A 21132-nucleotide genomic window follows, 5' to 3' on the forward strand; every position below is an offset into this window, starting at 1 on the left:
AGGGAGTCTCAGGTGGTAGACAGGCTAGGGAAGTGAGTTTTTGCATCATCGACCTTTGCTGTTAGGTCTTTGAATTATCTGGCACACTTCACCAGGCTTCAGAGAGACTTAGTCGCCGAACTCTCCAAAACCTTAGTAGGAGCTGTTTCTGACTAATTCCGCAACAAAGTTGCCTCACAGGTAGCTACCCTGGAATCCATATCCAACTCCTCCATGCGTCTGATTTCTCACGCCACTGAAGGAGCAGCCAGAGTGGCGGGTTCAGGTGTTGTCATGAGACGTCACGCCTAGATGCACTTTACTTTACGGACTCTTTTAAGTCTTCCTTTCTTAACACTCCAGTGGAAACTTCTTCCCTTTTCGGCCCAAAAGTGAAGGACACATTGGCCAGGTGTGAGAAGGACGGCAAGACCCTGTCTGCCGTGGGTGTTCATTTTTCTACTCCTCAGCGTCCATACTGTAGGAACCAGAGGAGCAGAAAGATGTGGCACAAGACATCGCAAGGTCCTTTCCGTGACAGACGTGGCAAGTATACTTTCTGAGGCGGGGGGGGGGGTAACTCATCAGGAAGGTGCCCCTACAGGGGCAGAAGGGATCCCTGTAACCAGTGCTCTAGAGATTCTTCCTCTGGACAACGCTATCAGCGCTCCTGAAGAGCGGCCCGATTGCTTTCCTGTGGAAGCAGTCGGGGGACATTTTTCCTTGCACCTTTCTACCTGGCTAACAGCAATGAATTTATAGGTGCAATGGATCATAACCAGAGGATACCACATCCCATTTAATCTTTACCCAAAGTCACCAAGTCGAATTCCTGACATTCCACCCAGTCAAAGGGAAACAGCAGCCCTTGAAATTCAAAAGCTGCTTCCAAACAAGAGTCAGCCAGACAGTCCCACCAGACCAGATGAGATCCGGATTCTACTGTAGATTCTTTTTAGTGCCAAAGAAGTCATGGGACTGGAGACCAATTCTGGATCTCAGCATCCTAAACAAATTTGTTAAACAAGAGAAATTCCAGATGGTCACAATTCAGTGTATCCTCCCTTTCTTGGAGAAAGACGATTGGATGTGCTCGATAGATCTTCAGGATGCGTATTATCACATAAAAATGGGCAAGCCCTCCAGAAGATTTCTTCGCTTCCAGCTAGGAGCCAATCGCTTTCAATTCCGCTTGCTGCCCTTCGAACTCCCTACAGCCCCCAGAGTGTTCATCAAGTGCATGACAGTGGTAACAGCTCACTTGAGACTTCAAGGATTCCAGGTGTTTCCATATCTGGATGATTGGCTCCTCACCACCCCCACCAAGCGTCTACTGGAGATGGCACTAAACTACACACTCGGACTAGCAGAATCTCTGGGAATCTCAGTAAACTGGGGAAAGTGCAACCTGATTCCCACTCAATCCTTAGAATTTATCAGAGTGATTTTCAACACAAAAGCTTTCCTAGTTTCTCTCCTGGACCACAGAACACACAGGATAAGATCCCAAATCCGGGTGCTACTCTGTCAAAATCTAGTCCCAGCTCGAACAGTGCTTCAACTCCTGGGTTCCATGGCAGCGTCAATTACCATAGTGCTCTTGGTAAGACTACACATGAGAATTCTCCAGTGGCTCCTTCTAACACAATGGTACCCCTTACAGCATCCCTTGTCCTTTCAGGTATGGATAACTCAGTGATGCAAGCGGGATTTAATGTGGTGGATGAAGCCAGACAGACAGCAATGGAGTCGCCACTTTTACCCACAACAGCCAAGGGCCACAGTGACTACGGAAGCTTCCCTGATAGGGTGGGAGGAATTTACCAGGGGAAGACTGTCCAAGGCACTTGGTCAGACATAGACGGCCACCTGCATATCAGTGTCCTAGTACTGAGGGCGGTGCTTCTAGCATTGCAAGCATTTCAATCCATCCTTCTGTCGGGGACAATTGCTACTCAATCAGACAACATGTCAGTAGTCTGGTACATCAACAAACAAGGGGGACCAAGTCCTGCCTGTTGTGTTGAGAAGCCATGAGAATTTGTCAATGGGCAATAGCTTCCAACGGCTTTCTAATTGCAGCGCATATTCCCGGGAGTTCCAACGTGATTGCAGACAAGCTGAGCAGATGCATCCTACTGCCTCACGAGTGGTCCCTCAATCTTATTATTGTGGCAAAGATCTTCAGCCGCTGGGGCCAACCTTGCTGCGACCTAGTTGCCTCTCTAGCAAACCACAAATGCAGCAGCTACTTCGCCCTAATTCCCCTCCCCCACAGGGGAAGTCCCCGAGGGATGCTCTGATTCACGATTGGCCTACGGGACATCTATATGCTTTCCCTCCCTTTCCCCTGATCCCCCAGTTTCTAAAGAAAGCCCTTCGTCTGAGAAGCAGAGTAATCCTCATTCCTCCTTATTGGCCACTACAAGTTTGGTTTCCATTCCTTTGGCCTCATCTAGTAGATCACCCATGCATTCTGGATCCAACTCCAGAACTGATCTCGCACCCGCAAGAGTTGTCTCAGCCAAAACCCCCTCCAGTCTCAAGCTGACAATGTGGTTTCTCCACTTCGGTAATCGCCAGGCAGAATAACCTTGCCTTCCCAGTGCGTGATGTACTTCTGGCTGCACATAAACCATCCACCAGGAAAATCTATCTCAACAAGTGGAAGAGGTTCCTTATTTGGTCCCGACAAAGACAATTGGACCCTTGTTTAGCTCCTGTTAGTGTGGTTTTTGGATTATTTGTCAAGTCTTCTCCATTCAGGATCAGCAGCCTCAACCATTTGAGTACACTTAGCTGTTATCTCAAACTTCCATAGTCGGTTTCGAGACTCATTGCTATTCTCCCATTGTCTCTGCAAAACTTTCTTAAAAGGTGTCTTGCATATTAGACCACCCTTCAGGGAACCCATTGAACCTTGGAATTTAATACTAGTACTACAATCCCTGCCACCCGCGTTGGTGGCGCTGCGGTAGCGTTGTCGCTTCACAGTAAGATGCTGTCCGGTTCGATTCTCAGCTAGAGCGTCTTCTGCGTGGAGACATGCATGAATGGGCGTACCTTCGTTGAAGGGTGTGCATCAGGGCTGGTAACTCGGCACGTAAAAATCAACTACCAATCATTAGCAGACCGGAGTTCCGCTGTGGCGACCCCTAACCGGGAAAAGCCGAAAGACACAAACAAACTACAATCCCTGCCACGTTCACCCTTTGAATCTACTTCCACTTGCGACCTAATGCTCCTGTCCTGGAAATGTCTATTTTTGATAGCTGTCACACCAGCCAGATGCATTTCAGAGCTTCAGCCTTTGTGTGTTAAACGCCCTTACATGGTATTTCATAAAGACAGAGTATCACTCCGGACCAGTCACTCCTTTCTGCCCAAGGTTATCTCAGACTTGATGATTAACCAAGCGATTGACCTTCCAGTCTTTTTCCCCAACTATTCAAACAGAGGAGAGTACTGTCGTCATTTGCTGGATGTTCATAGACAGTTACATTTTTACCTGGACAGAACAAAGTGAGTATGTAAATCAGACCAGCTATTCGTGTCCTATTCAGGCCCGAAATTGGGAAACCATTTCTCAAAAGTAACCTTGTCCAAATGGCTGAGAAACTGTATATCCTTGATTTACCAACAAAATAAAATTCCTCTACCAAGCAAAGTCGGAGCACATTCCACCAGGCTAGTAGCAACTTCTGTTGCTTTTCATGCAAAGACTTCATTGAATATTTGTTCAGCTGCAACTTGGGCTACCCCTCACACTTTTATCACTCACTGGAACATCCTTCCATAAGGGCCTCCCAGGTCTAAAGGTAGCTAGGGACTCTGTCCCATCAGTAAGGAATGAATGAAAATTAACAACATCAGATAAATAAGTTATGTTCTTACCATTACATTCAATCTGTGTTGTTCATCTTCATTCATTCATTGCATCCCACCCTCCTTCCCCCTCCAGAGGCTCCTGGGGGATCGAATTAGGTCCTACTCCTACTTTAGGGTTTCTGCTCAGAGTTAACCTCTGCTTTACTTTTAACGGGCAAACTTGATCTGAGGCAATAGGGAGAAGGACATTGTGGGTAAAAGCTTAGCTCGAGAGTTTTTAGTCTGGCACAAGCTTGTTACAAGGCCGACTCGGTTCCGAAGACGGAACAGACACCCATCAGTAATGAATGCATGAAGATGACCAACACAGATAGAACGTTATGGTAAGAATGTAACTTCTTTTTTCTTTCCTTTGTCCCCTATTGCATCAGGTATTATGGGAGACACAAGTGAGTAAATAAATTTAGATAATGAAAGACTGAGGGTGCCAGGAGAAATCCTGTACTCAAGCAGGGGAAAAGGAACAAAAAAGAGCGAGATGCATACAGCAGCTTTGGGTGTAGAGAAAAAGAAACGGGTCCTGGGACAGATGAAATGGAACTCTTGTGTGGGGAGAGGAGAAACAGGCTGAGACACAGACATAATACAGCTGTTTTGTGAGGAGGGAAGCAATTTGGCAGCTGTTTTTTTGTGTAAGAGAGATTAAGCTGTTTGTGAACATAAGGCAGCTGCTGTGTGGAAGGCAGAGGAATAGCCTCAAAGACAGAAAAAGTAGCTGTTGTGGAGGGAGAGAAGTATGTGGGATGGGCATAAGGCAGTGACTGTGCAGAAGTAGGCTGTGGCTTGTCCAGTATACGGAGACATGGACAGACTCGACGCACATGTAAGTGCTCTGTAGCTGCTGTTTAGGTCTTATGTCTGTCACTGATGCTTGTGTAACTTCTTTCCTTCCATCTCCTTTTTGTCAGCAAGCATTCCAAGGGCACATGGATTACATCCACTGTTTGGCACTGCGGGACCAGTACAATGAGTGTTTGTCGGGGAGTGAGGATGGCACAGTTCGACTCTGGGGTAAGTATTTTCTTTGTTTTTTGTTTTTGTTTTGTTTTATTTGTAGGCTAGTTTATTGATTTAGCTCTTTCCTAACCATCATATATTGCAGCAGCCTACTGACATTGATATATGGATTAGTGAATTTTTGGAGCAGGCATGAATGGAAATCCTACAAAGGGCTCAGTGTGTGCTTACTGTATGTCCTAATTCTACAAGGAGTCTGCAACACATGATCACCATCACTGTACCTTTAATATGGCCATGCTGTGCCTCGTGCCTCATGTACAACACATAATTATCATCATTGTACCTTTAATATGGCCATGCTGTGCCTCGTGCCTCATGTACAACACATAATTATCATCATTGTACCTTTAATATGGCCATGCTGTGCCTCGAACCTCATGTACAACACATGATTGTCATCACTGTACCTGTAATATGGCCATGCTGTGCCTCGTGCCTCATGTACAACACATAATTATCATCATTGTACCTTTAATTTGGCCATGCTGTGCCTCGAACCTCATGTACAACACATAATTATCATTATTGTACCTTTAATATGGCCATGCTGTGCCTCGAACCTCATGTACAACACATGATTGTCATCACTGTACCTGTAATATGGCCATGCTGTGCCTCGTACCTCATGTACAACACATAACTATCATCATTGTACCTTTAATTTGGCCATGCTCATGTACAACACATGATTGTCATCACTGTACCTGTAATATGGCCATGCTGTGCCTCGTGCCTCATGTACAACACATAATTATCATTATTGTACCTTTAATATGGCCATGCTGTGCCTCAAACCTCATGTACAACACATGATTGTCATCACTGTACCTGTAATTTGGCCATACTGTGCCTCATACTTCATGTAGTATTTGGGGTTTATAGTAGATCATTTTGTTGCCTTCTTCACAGGCACTAAATAATTATTAAAACATTTGCTTTATTACTGATCCTTTATGCTGCCTGCTGGATTAATTCATGCCAGCTTCCACACAACACACTAGTAATGACTTGATGCTTATTAGATAGCATCCACAGACACAAATGTGCATGCACATATATTCACTAGTACAGAGGTAAAGTACTGTCTGCCCGTAACGTTTTTTGCATTTGTAAAATTTGCATATGCAGATGTTTGGGGCTGTTTGCCACTGCGTTTGTTTTTGATTTTTTTTTTACTAAAATATCCAGGTTTTCAGAGACATACAGTATGTGCTGAGAAAGGTTCTGTGATATAAATATGAATTATCCATACAGGAATATACAGGAACCAGTGTGTGAATGTGAAGAAAACATGTTAGAACAGCTGTTGAAGTAATTCATATGTACAGTCAACACTACTTGATATCTGATACATCTTTAATAATTTATGCCTTGAAAAAATCAGAATTGCAGTATGCATACCGAACATGGAGTGCACATACAAGTTCTTACGTTTGTGTGGCCACTGACATTTTCAGGGATGCTGCACTCATTTTTCAAAACTGAAGAAGTCTTTGTAGACAAAAGTGCTCAACTAAATTAAAAATATTTTATCTCTTTATTTATTCATTTGTTTTTAATCATGCTCATTTTTAGTAGGTGAACTTTGAGAGTCAGGAACAAAGCAGCCATGTGCTCTGGGAAACTGCTTAAGAGGGGGAAAAATTCTCTCCTGAGTGAATAACATCATTTCACTTGACCCTCAACCCTGAGTGGCCACCCACAGAAACATATGGGCCAGTTAGGTAGACGGGACAGAGTAAGATGGTCCTTTCGAGATCTGGGTGCAAAAATGCATGCCCTCAAAAAGAAACAAAGAATTCTGATGATGGCAAGAGCAGAAATGCTGAGAATGAGTGGACAGGCAGTGAGCGACTATAGAGGAAGGCCCAAGGTAATTAATTAGATGGTATGAGGGAGAGAGGTTGGGGGCAGTGGTAAGAGTTACTATCGGAGCGGGTGGATAGTGAAATGTATAGACATAAAGTGGAGAGTCCTGGAACTGTTAACCAGATCATGTATCCTAGAGTTGCAGTACTAGTCTCCTGCTAGGTGGGCCTGTTTACAGCCCTGGTCTGGCACCTGCTTCTCTAATAGACACAGGCAGCCTGTAAAGAGTTCGTCTCTCAGGCCCCTGCTTACACTTATCAAGGGTACCAGAACTTGTTGGAGGTTTGGAATGCATGGCTAGGCTTAAAAAAAGGCCCTTCTGGTCATTAGCCCAGTACACACCTATGAACCTATGGAAAAAAGTTGGTTAACAGGAAGTTTGTCATTTTTGTCTTGTCTTGTAGGTACTGGAGGCTTCTCGCCTGACAAAATGCTGGACTTGTACTGTGGCAGCACCTGTAGAGGGTAGTGGCCTTGACAAGAGTGTACCAGCTCACTCAGTGCTGGACATTTGTATCAATGTAACAGCCTGCGAGTCCAGCTCATTGTCTTACTCAGTGCTGGACATTTGTATCAGTGTAACAGCCTGCGAGTCCAGCTGATCATCTTACTCAATGCTGGAAATTTGTATCAGTGTAACAGCCTGTGAGTCCAGCTGACCATCTTACTCAGTGCTGGACATTTGTATCAGTTTAACAGCCTGCGAGTCCAGCTGATCATCTTACTCGGTGCTGGATATTTGTATCAGTATAACAGCCTGTGAGTCCAGCTCATTGTCTTACTCAGTGCTGGACATTTGTATCAGTGTAACAGCCTGTGAGTCCAGCTCATTGTCTTACTCCGTCGTGGACATTTGTATCAGTGTAACAGCCTGTGAGTCCAGCTGATCATCTTATTCAGTGCTGGACATTTGTATCAGTATAACAGCCAGTGAGTCCAGCTCATTGTTTTAGTGCTGGACATTTGTATTTGTGTAACAGCCTGCGAGTCCAGCTGATCATCTTACGCAGTGCTGAACATTTGTAACAGTGTAACAGACTGTGAGTCCAGCTGACCATCTTAGTCAGTGCTGGACATTTGTATCTGCGTAACAGCCTGAGAGTCCAGCTCATTGTTTTACTCACTGCTGGACATTTGTATCCGTGTAACAGCCTGCGAGTCTACTCAGTGCCGGACATTTGTATCCGTGTAACAGCCTGCGAGTCCAGCTGATCATCTTATTCAGTGCTGGACATTTTGTATCAGTGTAACAGCCTGTGAGTCCAGCTGATCATCTTACTCAGTGCTGGACATTTGTATCAGTGTAACAGCCTGAGAGTCCAGTTGATCATCTTACTAAGTGCTGGACATTTGTATCCGTGTAACAGCCTGTGAGTCCAGCTCATTGTCTTACTCCGTGCTGGACATTTGTATCCATGTAACAGCCTGTGAGTTCAGCTAATCATCTTACTCAGTGCTGGGCATTTGTATCCGTGTAACAGCCTGTGAGTTCAGCTGATATCTTACACGGTGCTGGACATTTGTATCAGTGTAACAGCCTGAGAGTCCAGTTGATCATCTTACTATGTGCTGGACATTTGTATCATTGTAACAGCCTGTGAGTCCAGCTCATTGTCTTACTCAGTGCTGGGCATTTGTATCCGTGTAACAGCCTGTGAGTCCAGCTAATCATCTTACTCAGTGCTGGACATTTGTATCCTTGTAACAGCCTGTGAGTCCAGCTGATCATCTTACTCAGTGCTGGACATTTGTATCAGTGTAACAGCCTGAGAGTCCAGCTAATCATCTTACTCCGTGCTGGACATTTGTATCAGTGTAACAGCCTGCGAGTCCATCTCATTTTTATAGTGCTGGACATTTGTATCAGTGTAACAGCCTGTGAGTCCAGCTCATTGTCTTACTCAGTAGTGGACATTTGTATCAGTGTAACAGCCTGCGAGTCCATCTCATTTTTATAGTGCTGGACATTTGTAACAGTGTAACAGCCTGTGAGTCCAGCTGATCATCTTATTCAGTGCTGGACATTTGTATCAGTATAACAGCCAGTGAGTCCAGCTCATTGTTTTAGTGCTGGACATTTGTATCAGTGTAACAGCCTGAGAGTCCAGCTGATCATCTTACTATGTGCTGGACATTTGTATCAGTGTAACAACCTGTGAGTCCAGTTCATTGTCTTACTCCTTGCTGGACATTTGTATCCGTATAACAGCCTGTGAGTCCAGCTCATTGTCTTACTCAGTGCTGGACATTTGTATCAGTGTAACAGCCTGTGAGTTCAGCTAATCATCTTACTCAGTGCTGGACATTTGTATCTGCGTAACAGCCTGAGAGTCCAGCTCACTGTTTTACTCACTGCTGGACATTTGTATCCGTGTAACAGCCTGCGAGTCTACTCAGTGCTGGACATTTGTATCCGTGTAACAGCCTGCGAGTCCAGCTAATCATCTTACTCAGTGCTGGACATTTGTATCTGCGTAACAGCCTGTGAGACTGGCTGATCATCTTACTCCGTGCTGGACATTTGTATCAGTGTAACAGCCTGTGAGTCCAGCTGATCATCTTACTCAATGCTGGACATTTGTATCAGTGGAACAGCCTGTGAGTCCAGCTGATCATCTTACTCAATGCTGGACATTTGTATCAGTGTAACAGCCTGTGAGTCCAGCTCATTGTCTTACTCAGTGCTGGACATTTGTATCAGTGTAACAGCCTGCGAGTCCATCTCATTTTTATAGTGCTGGACATTTGTAACAGTGTAACAGCCTGTGAGTCCAGCTGATCATCTTATTCAGTGCTGGACATTTGTATCAGTATAACAGCCAGTGAGTCCAGCTCATTGTTTTAGTGCTGGACATTTGTATCAGTGTAACAGCCTGAGAGTCCAGCTGATCATCTTACTATGTGCTGGACATTTGTATCAGTGTAACAACCTGTGAGTCCAGTTCATTGTCTTACTCCTTGCTGGACATTTGTATCTGAGTAACAGCCTGTGAGTCCAGCTCATTGTCTTACTCAGTGCTGGACATTTGTATCCGTATAACAGCCTGTGAGTCCAGCTCATTGTCTTACTCAGTGCTGGACATTTGTATCAGTGTAACAGCCTGTGAGTTCAGCTAATCATCTTACTCAGTGCTGGACATTTGTATCTGCGTAACAGCCTGAGAGTCCAGCTCACTGTTTTACTCACTGCTGGACATTTGTATCCGTGTAACAGCCTGCGAGTCTACTCAGTGCTGGACATTTGTATCCGTGTAACATCCTGTGAGTCCAGCTAATCATCTTACTCAGTGCTGGACATTTGTATCAGTGTAACAGCCTGAGAGTCCAGTTGATCATCTTACTAAGTGCTGGACATTTGTATCATTGTAACAACCTGTGAGTCCAGCTCATTGTCTTACTCAGTGCTGGACATTTGTATCCATGTAACAGCCTGTGAGTTCAGCTAATCATCGTACTCAGTGCTGGACATTTGTATCAGTGTAACAGCCTGTGAGTCCAGCTCATTGTCTTACTCCGTGCTGGACATTTGTATCCGTGTAACAGCCTGCGAGTCCAGCTGATCATCTTATTCAGTGCTGGACATTTTGTATCAGTGTAATAGCCTGTGAGTCCAGCTGATCATCTTACTCCGTGCTGGACATTTGTATCCGTGTAACAGCCTGTGAGTCCAGCTCATTGTTTTACTTAGTGCTGGACATTTATGTCCATGTAACAGCCTGCGAGTCCAGCTCATTGTCTTACTCAGTGCTGGGCATTTGTATCCGTGTAACAGCCTGTGAGTCCAGCTAATCATCTTACTCAGTGCTGGACATTTGTATCCTTGTAACAGCCTGTGAGTCCAGCTGATCATCTTACTCAGTGCTGGACATTTGTATCAGTGTAACAGCCTGAGAGTCCAGCTAATCATCTTACTCAGTGCTGGACATTTGTATCAGTGTAACAGCCTGTGAGTCCAGCTGATCATCTTACTCAGTGCTGGAAATTTGTCTCAGTATAACAGCCAGTGAATCCAGGTCATTGTCTTACTCAGTGCTGGACATTTGTATCTGTGTAACAGCCTGTGAGTCCAGCTGACCATCTTACTCAGTCCTGGACATTTGTAACAGTGTAACACACTGTGAGTCCAGCTGACCATCTTACTCAGTGCTGGACATTTGTATCAGTGTAACAGCCTGTGAGTCCAGCTCATTGTCTTACTCCGTGCTGGACATTTGTATCAGTGTAACAGCCTGAGAGTCCAGCTGATCATCTTACTACGTGCTGGACATTTGTATCAGTGTAACAACCTGTGAGTCCAGCTCATTGTCTTACTCTGTGCTGGACATTTGTATCCGAGTAACAGCCTGTGAGTCCAGCTCATTGTCTTTCTCACTGCTGGACATTTGTATCCGTGTAACAGCCTGTGAGTCCATCTGATCATCTTACTCAGTGCTGGACATTTGTATCAGTGTAATAGCCTGTGAGTCCAGCTCATTGTCTTACTCAGTGCTGGACTTTTGTATCCATGTAACAGCCTGTGAGTCCAGCTGATCATCTTACTCAATACTGGACATTTGTATCAGTGTAACAGCCTGCGAGTCCAGCTCATTGTCTTACTCCGTCATGGACATTTGTATCAGTGTAACAGCCTGCGAGTCCAGCTGATCATCTTATTCAGTGCTGGACATTTGTATCAGTATAACAGCCAGTGAGTCCAGCTCATTGTTTTAGTGCTGGACATTTGTATCAGTGTAACAGCCTGAGAGTCCAACTGATCATCTTACTATTTGCTGGACATTTGTATCAGTGTAACAACCTGTGAGTCCAGCTCATTGTCTTACTCTGTGCTGGACATTTGTATCTGAGTAACAGCCTGCGAGTCCAACTCATTGTCTTACTCAGTGATGGACATTTGTATCAATGTAACAGCCTGTGAGTCCAGCTCATTGTCTTACTCAATGCTGGACATTTTGTATCAGTGTAATAGCCTGTGAGTCCAGCTAATCATCTTACTCAATGCTGGACATTTGTATCAGTGTAACAGCCTGTGAGTCCAGCTGATCATCTTACTCAGTGCTGGACATTTGTATCAGTGTAACAGCCTGTGAGTCCAGCTAATCATCTTACTCAATGCTGGACATTTGTATCTGTGTTACAGCCTGTGAGTCCAGCTGACCATCTTACTCAGTGCTGGACATTTGTATCCATGTAACAGCCTGTGAGTCCATCTCATTGTTTTACTCAGTGCTGGACATTTGTATCCGTGTAACAGCCTGCGAGTCCATCTCATTTTTATAGTGCTGGACATTTGTATCCATGTAACAGCCTGTGAGTCTGGCTGATCATCTTACTCCGTGCTGGACATTTGTATCAGTGCAACAGCCAGCGAGTCCAGCTCATTGTCTTACTCAGTACTGGACATTTGTGTCTGTTTAACCGCCTGTGAATCTAGCTGATCATCTTACTCAGTGCTGGACATTTGTATCAGTGTAACAGCCCGAGAGTCCAGCTGATCATCTTACTCCGTGCTGGACATTTGTATCAGTGTAACAGCCTGTGAGTCCAGCTGATCATCTTACTCCGTGCTGGATATTTGTATCCGTGTAACAGCCTGTGAGTCCAGCTCATTGTCTTACTCTGTGCTGGACATTTGTATCAGTGTAACAGCCTGTGAGTCCATCTGATCATCTTACTCAGTGCTGGACATTTGTATCAGTGTAATAGCCTGTGAGTCCAGCTCATTGTCTTACTCAGTGCTGGACTTTTGTATCCATGTAACAGCCTGTGAGTCCAGCTGATCATCTTACTCAATACTGGACATTTGTATCAGTGTAATAGCCTGTGAGTCCAGCTGATCATCTTACTCAATGCTGGAAATTTGTATCAGTATAACAGCCAGTGAGTCCAGCTCATTGTCTTACTCAGTGCTGAACATTTTGGTATCAGTGTAATAGCCTGTGAGTCCAGCTGATCATGTTACTCAGTGCTGGATATTTGTGTCAGTATAACAGCCTGAGAGTCCAGCTGATCATCTTACTCAGTGCTGGACATTTGTATCCATGTAACAGCCTGAGAGTCCAGCTGATCATTTTACTCCGTGCTGGACATTTGTATCAGTGTAATAGCTTGAGTCATTGCTAGTTTGGTGAATCTCATGTAATTAGGCAGTTTGGCAAGGTGTGTTGTGTGGAATTACCACCTGCAGAAGCTACATTTCCAGTCACTGTTTAGGTGCCATCCATAAGTAGAGTGGCCTAAATCCACAAATGTGCACATAGGGACTGTGGCTTTTACAAAGTGTCTGTCCCCTATGCTGCACCCCCCTAAAGGCTATCGTGCAAATGCTGAATTGCTACCCTCCCTAACAATCGTCACAGTTACTGTTCAGGCACTGCTGTCCTTAAGTTACCCCATGCTCGTGTGAATTTTTTTTTTTGCTTGATTTATGTAAACTATCTCTTTAATGTCTTTGCTTTGCATAAAAATGTCATTGTAAACTGCACTTTACTATTGTATTCTGCTTTAGTCGGTGTCCTTGGGGTTAGCACTGAATCCCAGCTTTGTTGCATTTGTTAGTTAGCTGTGTCTGCATGTTGAGGCTCCATTCCTTATAGTGAGTGCTTCAATCAGTTTGCTTCTCAGCACACTGCTGTCTCCTGTTGTCTGTCAAGGAACTTAGAGCCCCTTACATGCATGCCTCATTACACTGCTGTCTCCTGTTGTAGTCTGTCGCGGAGCTTAGATCCCCTTACATGCATGCCTCATTGCACTGCTGCCTGCTGTTGTAGTCTGTCATGGAGCTTAGAGCCCCTTACATGCATTCCTCATTACACTGCTGTCTCCTGCTTTAGTCTGTCACGGAGCTTAGAGCCCCTTACATGCATGCCTCATACACTGCTGCCTGCTGTTGTAGTCTGTCAGGGAACTTAGAGCCCCTTACATGCATGTCTCATTTCTGAAGCTGTGGAATATTGCAGTCAGTGATATGGGGTAAAGGAAGAATTTTAGTCCCACCCACCAATACTCAAATAACGTTTGCCTTTCTGTTTTTTCTCCACTTTTACCATAGCGTAGGCATTCTTACACATTAAAAACACAGCGTATCTGACAAGTGTGCCTCCACAGCCTTTTTTTCAGTTTTTTTCTTTGTTGATTTGTTGGATAAGCTGGTCCTTGGACCCTTTTCAGTCACAATCTGGGTGCAGAAGGCTCTAAATAAAAAAATAAAAAGAGACAAATTGTGATGGAAATCCAGCAAATGACTCACTCTATATTGGAATACCTTTCTTGGACTGACAGCAAAGTAATGTTTAGGAGGCTGTTTACACTTACTCAGACCAACTCCTTGAGGTTAGTACTGAAATAGCTTCCCTAAAAAGGACCTTGACCTTGCAGTAGGATGTCTGGAACATGTTGAAGCCATGCAAATATATCTTGAGGATCGCAGCAGGAGAAAGAATATGACGCTCGCTGGTAGCTGCCTGCAAGTACATTCAACGGCCCCTTCATAGAATAGACAGGCATCCCTCCATAGGATGTCTGGAACATGTTAAAGCCATGCAAATTAATCTTGAGGATTGCAGCAGGAGAAAGAATATGACGCTCGTTGGTAGCTGCCGGCAGTACATTCAGTGCCCCCTTCGTAGAATAGACAGGCATCCCTCCAGCGGAGATGCTGATTGTATGGGTGCCTACAATGAGCATTTGCCTTCAAAGCTCACATCTAAAATATCGTGTTCAGTATTGGTCTGCTTTGCTACTTTTAAACTAGTCGAGAGAGAATACTGTCTTCTCTTTGGTCTCTAGGGAGAGCTGTCCTTGTTAAACAGCACAGAAACCTCACTTAGAACGATTATGCTCCTGAGACCCATGTTGGGAGAACAGCCTTTCAACAGGCAATCAGGATATCCCACCTCAACAAATGAAAATTTTAGAAATTTCATCTTTTGTTTCCTGGGAATCTTAAGATTCACTTACCAGAAGGCACCCATGTGTTTCGTTCCCTGGATGAAGCAACTGAAAAACTTAATCAATCATCCTCTGCTTCCCCTGTGCCACCTAGGTCTACTGCAGAGGACCATTCGACCCCACAGCAAGTACCCAAGTCAAACAGGAGCTGTTTTTCTAAAGCTCTGGAATCTTCCTCCCGCCTTTAAAGGAGAATAGGAGAATGGTCCTACAGCAGAAGGCAGCATGATCTGCTCACCAGAATCCAGATCCTTCTATTAGAGAGGTAGGACCGGAAGTTTTACCTGGCTTAAATTTACTTAATTTCACTTGTGCATCTACTAGGGGAGCTGCAGTTTCTTGTTTTGCTTAAGGACCAAAGTGTCAGCACCTATCATTCCTACTTTTTTTTTTGTATTTCAAAATAATTTTATATTTCACTAGTTGCATGTGTAGTGTGTTGCCATTATTGTCAGGGGCTGTATTGGTGGTCTATGCAATTTGTTTTTTCAATATGGAGGCTACTCTGTTCTCTGATTTTATGAAGGTTCCTTAGTTTGTTAAAACACTTTTTCCTTTCCCTTCCAGCATTATATACTTTGAATGAGAGCTGATAGTTATTTATGAGAAGAGATAAATTACACATTCACTGATTTGGGGAGTTCATTAATCTGCGTGGGGTTGCTTTTCCTGAGTAATCCTCTTTATTTATGTGATGCCCACCATTTAAAGGGGACGTCCTGCTCCAGGGAAAGTGAGTTTTAATTCTTCATTTTGATGGGTAGGATGGCCTCCCTGACATGTAGATGATTTAAGGGAATGGTTGGTTGGGAGGAAGAATAATTTAATTTTGAAGTGCACTCTAAGTAAATGTATGGCACTGGCTTATTGCACCTCTGTATTTGGAGTTACGACTTGCTCTTCATCTCTGAGTAAGGGTGAAATGTCTTCTCTTTGAGAGCAATTCCCTTAAATCATCTAGATGCCCAGCTTGACTTTGTATTACCTTTTGCAGTAGTTTGATAATGCTGTTTCTTCCAGGTCAGTTTGTTAATAAGTTTAAGATGCGCTTTTCATGTACAAGAGTATATATATTTTTTCTTTAGTTTGACATCTCTTCTTCCATGTTATCACTTTACCAGCCTTCTTATCCTATGTTCCCGTTGCTCCTGGTCCTTTATCTTGTAATCTCCTGCTCTGGGAAGCTCATTTTTGCATGTTAATTGGAATCTGTTCATTTAGAATTCTTGTTTATATTTATTACACATAAATGGAGTCGCTCATTACTATTTTGGAATGTCAGTGGACTTGTAGGGTAGAGAGTTCAGCTACCTCTGGAAGATCCAGGCCAACTTTCCCTTCCCGTAGAAGACACACCTGAGTAAGGCAGAACATACTAAGGCATGGAGATATAGTCCTATACAAGGATTTTCCTCTTACACTTACGGCAGAAGGAGCAGCACTTTCATTTTGATTAACCGACAGTCTTCCTGTGAGATGCTGCCTTGATTAGTAGTGCCTGAGAGCAGCATTGCCACCATTAAAGGTGGTCTTCTAGGGAAACTGGTTGCTAGTAGTGCCACCATTAAAGGTGGTCTTCTAGGGAAACTGGTTGCTAGTAGTGCCACCATTAAAGGTGGTCTTCTAGGGAAACTGGTTGCTAGTAGTGCCACCATTAAAGGTGGTCTTCTAGGGAAACTGGTTGCACTTGTTTATCAGTTGAAGTACCTGGTGAAACTAAAGTCTGTAAACTGCTGAGGGAGTGGTCATCCTTTCAGGAAAGTGTCGTGTGCTGGGCAGGGGACAGGAATGGAGTGTACGAGATAGATGAGGTACTTTGGGTCCTCTGCTGGTGACCGCACCTCGTTTGGGTACATTTTTAAGAAAACATGTTTTTCTGTGAGAATTACAGATTTCTATCTTGCACTTGGACTCTTTCCTCAGTTTACATCAGTTTTTCCCTAGGTTTCACTCCTTTCCCAGGATTGATATAATTGTTTCCCTGGAAAACACCCACATGCTGGTTCAGATGGGCAGAGCATCAGTAACATTTTCAGATCATGCTCCTAAGAGACTCTAGAAAGGCAATTATTTTTGCAAGGTGGGACCCTTTTCATTTAGCCACAGTAGGTTCTTTTGACCTGACTAGGCCCATTGTACTGCCTACGCTCTAGCATGTAAAAACCCACCATCAAAGTTCAGACTTTATTGGTCAGGTAGTCCAGTAGCCGCAGGCTAAATGAAGGGAATGTCCGTGTCAGCTTCTTCATGAGCAGCATAAGGCAGTATTGGAAGGTGAGGGCATAGACAGCGATAACCGTTTGTAAATCTAGTATGGTTTAACTGCTTGATTACAAAATAAATAGGCAAACCAAGCTTTAAACCTGATAATGTTTGATATGGCACCTTCTTCTTTAAAATTCTTGACTGTTAGACTCCAGAATCAAATGGCATCTAGGTTTGTTACTAGAATTTGTGAGTCAGACTAGTGTTTCTTCTTTCCCTCTTGAGGTGTTGGACTGAACTGTAATATGGAAAGGGTTGCTGTTTATACACACTCTGGGGGACTGGAATTTTTACCTCCTTCAGTCTTTCTATGTTGTAAAGTATACACAGAGAGGAACTCTGTGAAGAGGTCACAGTCGAAGAAGTTGAGTATGCATACAGGATGCAGTTCAAAGGCAAGGATGCTGGACCTGACTGCCTTCGTCTTTAAATGTACTCCTAGGATCCTGAGCATTGTTATGTAAACTTTTCTAAGTTTACAAATTATGTCCTGTCCACAGGAGTCTCTCCTTCCTTTGGGACAGAGAACTACAAGCATGTAATGACCCACCTAAGAGCTTCCTCTGTGACTGGCCATAGATTTGAGACATAATAGTATATGCATGTAATGACCCAGGTAAGAGCTTCCTCTGTTGCTACAAATTTGTGACACAGGAGTATATGCATTTAATCACTTATGTCCAGTGAACCACCCTGAGAGGGATCCACCTGTGGTACACTGCGTCCTGCATAAATAAATTTGTGTTGCAATAATCAAGGTTTCTAAAGCAAAAGTGGTTAGGATTCACTTAATCATCTTAAACAGTACAGAAGTTTCCCTTTTCTGTATGTACCTTTTCAAATGATTTATGAGTATTCCCTTTACTGATGCTCATACAACTCATGTTTATGTGACATAAAAGGGTCCTCTTAAAAAGGGTCTGTCATTTAGTAATTATAGATGGAAAGGAATATGTTTATATATACCCATGGATGTTCAGTTTCCTTGTTTATTTTACCTTTGATTTTATATGCATTATTTGGGAATTCCGCTCCCATAGGCAGTCATTTTCTTAGGAAAAAAATGTTTTAAACTTTTTGTTAAGAATTAAGTGGGATGTACTAAGGCAGACTGGGGCTGCCAGATTTTGAAATGTATATCAGTGCAGTGAAAGTGAATACCTTCATTCAACCCCATTCTTGGTTCCGCTACTCTCATTGGAAAGATGTAACACTATCCTACTTTGGTGGTCCTCTGGGAGTTATTTGACCAAGTTTCTAATAAAAGCGCACTTCCTTTTGGCAGTAACTGTGCTTGGATTATGGAGCTGTTGACAACTTTTAGGTGGGCCTTGGACTAGGCAAATTCTTAGCGGGTGGAAAGAGTCAAATCCTATTTCATTGTCCATCAAGAGACATAAACTATTTCCTCACTTTTGTCAGCCCATACCTCTTTCAGTGGGAGTACACCAAGAGTCTTCTATCCTGTCTCTTTTTTTCTTCTGTGTTATCGTTAATAAACACCTTTCTAACCTTCCTGTGCTACAACACATCTTCTACACTAATGACATGGAAATCTTTAGGTCCATTCCCAACCACTCTCCTATCATAACACAGCTGCAAAAAGACCTTAACTCCCTCAATTTGTGGCTCGTTAGCCACAAGCTAATACTTAACCCTAAAAAACAAGAAGCACCCCAAAAACTTAATCACTAAAGTCACTTGCTATCACTACCCTGTGTGTCACATGAATAAAAACAACCAACTGCTTGACTTCAGTTTATGGTTAGACTAGTTGCTAACATTCCATTTCAGTATTGAGAAATTGAGCCCAAAAATCTTATCTTACCTCTCCAAACCAGCCAGGGCTGCTCTAGGCAAAGGAGTCCTACTGGCCCTACTTGAATATGGACTAGCCAGAGTACTCACACCCTGCAACAAAAACTCCTTAGCATTACAGAGTATTGAAAACAAAGTATGTTGCTTCATTGTTAACCCGCCCTCTAGTGAGCAGCATTGCATCACCCTCAAAAAAGCAAATCGCTTCCAGTGTAGCTCAAACTAGACCTGTTAGTAGGCTTTGTCATCTTCAGACTTCTCCAATCTAACTCATTCCTGTCACTAGCTGCCAAACGTTATACCAAACACATACTTTGCAGCACCACTGTCTCTCCCAAATGACTCCATCTCCCACAAATCAGGCTACACTGCACCCAATCACTTTTTCTCTACTCTTGCTTCAAACTACGGGAATCCCCCCTCCACCCCACCTAAATCAACTACAGTTCCCCTTCCTTAAGATCTAATTAAAAAAAGCTTCATCCACACCAACTGATGTTGTACTGCCATACAGCAGGCCACCAGACCAAATAACCTAAGGACCTCTCAGCCTCTAGCATTACCCCTCCTCAACTGCTGTCACTACTTAACTCCCCCTACCCCACTCTGTCCTTACCCTGACACTCATTAACCTGTAGCACCACAACATAAGCCTGTACTTTTTTAATGTATATTGCTACTTCCTGTTCTTTTTTTTTTCTTTTTTTTGGGGGGGGGGATTTATACAGCTTACTGACTTTGTTCCACCTTTTCCTTTATGAATTATTTCTCCTGGCATTACCTGCAAATTGTCCTTTATAATCCATGTGTTACCTACGTAAAGAAATGTAAAATAAAAATAAATTAAAAGTAGTTGTGATGGATTAAGTAGTTCATTTAGCAAGAAATGTAGTGCTTCTACCCTTAAATTGTAAACCATGTACAGACAGTCGCATTGCTCAGGTAACACCTAGAAGCCGAGTTACTCCTTCAGCAAGCACTTAACTCACAGCTGTGATGTAGTATTCAGAAGCAAAAAAGGTCAGCAGCGTATGCATAGGTAAACAGGTGCAAATTTAAAATTAGGTGTGACATTGTAGTGCGTGAAACTCCATGTTAAACTAAACCCGTAAAGCATTGTAGTGCGAGACCCGACCAAACACCTCTTTCAATTGTTACAGACCCTGTCTAAGCACTGTTACGGCTTGGTCTCACACAAAGAATGTTCCTTTTCTCTCAACTGTCCCTTAATAACTTGCCTTATATTTTCGTTCAGTCCACAGAACATTGCAGTCAGTCTGTATAAGTAACTTAAAGTAATATTTAAAAACTGTCCCTGACTTTCCTCCTTTGTCAACCTGTCCCCCAGATTTGTTAAGTACGTACATGCTGTCCGTCTGACAGCACTCTAGTGTTTTGCTGCCTTTCAAAGTTGGTAAAACACTTTCAGATTATTTTTTCTTTACTGGTAGTGCATGGAGTAAACTTCATGCATGACAAAGAATGATTGGGTCTCACTGATTCTAACCATGCATACCTCTCAACTGTTTAGATTTTCACAAAGTTTCCAAATTTTTGCCTCATATTTTTGGTCTATTTATCATAACGTTTGTAGTTTTCTGGCAAGTCACTAGGATGATCTGAGGATTGAAGTCACTAAATAATGACAAATATTTTGGTTTCAGAATTAAAATTCAGTCAGAAAATTTTATGTTAACTTAAGCCCTGTTACTGTTGCAACTTTCTAAGTTTGTAAGAGCAATATTTAAAATCTGTCCATATTTTGGGCCTTCATTCCCCCATTTTGTCAGGCTTTGTCCAGATTTCTTGCACTAAGACATTGACTGGTACTATGCTGCTATTTGTTCTTGGCACGGATACCAAGATTCAGCTGCAAGGTAAAGTTCTTGGCAATCGTGTCTCAAACACATAATAAACAGGTTTTGATCACAGACCCTTTCATAGTCCTCTACATTTAATATTCTTCCAAAGAACAGATCTTGGGAGTCGACCAAAATATTGCAGAACTAAAATGTAAAACAATTTAACAAAATAAGGGTAATTTTTCAACTGTATGAAAAATACATCGTTGAAGACACCTTAGTAACCTTTACAGATTTATGCAGTTTATACAGTAGACAGCAAAAGTTTTACTATTAATCCCAGGAGCTGTACTCACAAATATTTGACATTCACATCCACACTCGCATACCGAGCCTCAAAGAACTCCTCCTACTTAGTAATTCAAGAAATACTACATGGAAATTTTACTTGGAAAAAACTCATTAAATATTGTTTTGTAAAAAAAAAAAAAATCTTGTTTAATGTCTGTTAAGTACAGAGGTTGCCTGCTTTGTAATGTAACTG

The 21132-nt window shown here is 43.1% G+C and overlaps 1 protein-coding gene across 1 annotated transcript in view; it reads left to right on the top strand.

Annotated features, from left to right (window-relative positions):
* The window catches only part of THOC6 (THO complex 6), a gene marked incomplete in the record, with an annotated part of 295129 nt that overhangs the window by 144361 nt on the left and 129636 nt on the right, over window positions 1–21132 (top strand). The window contains 1 exon segment of the mRNA XM_044086675.1: window positions 4776–4878. Within this exon segment, the coding sequence (XP_043942610.1) occupies window positions 4776–4878 (103 nt within the window).

The sequence above is a fragment of the Protopterus annectens genome, chromosome 10.part0 (genome assembly GCF_019279795.1).
Source record: "Protopterus annectens isolate FY-2018-M chromosome 10.part0, PAN1.0, whole genome shotgun sequence".
Lineage (NCBI taxonomy): Eukaryota > Metazoa > Chordata > Ceratodontiformes > Protopteridae > Protopterus > Protopterus annectens.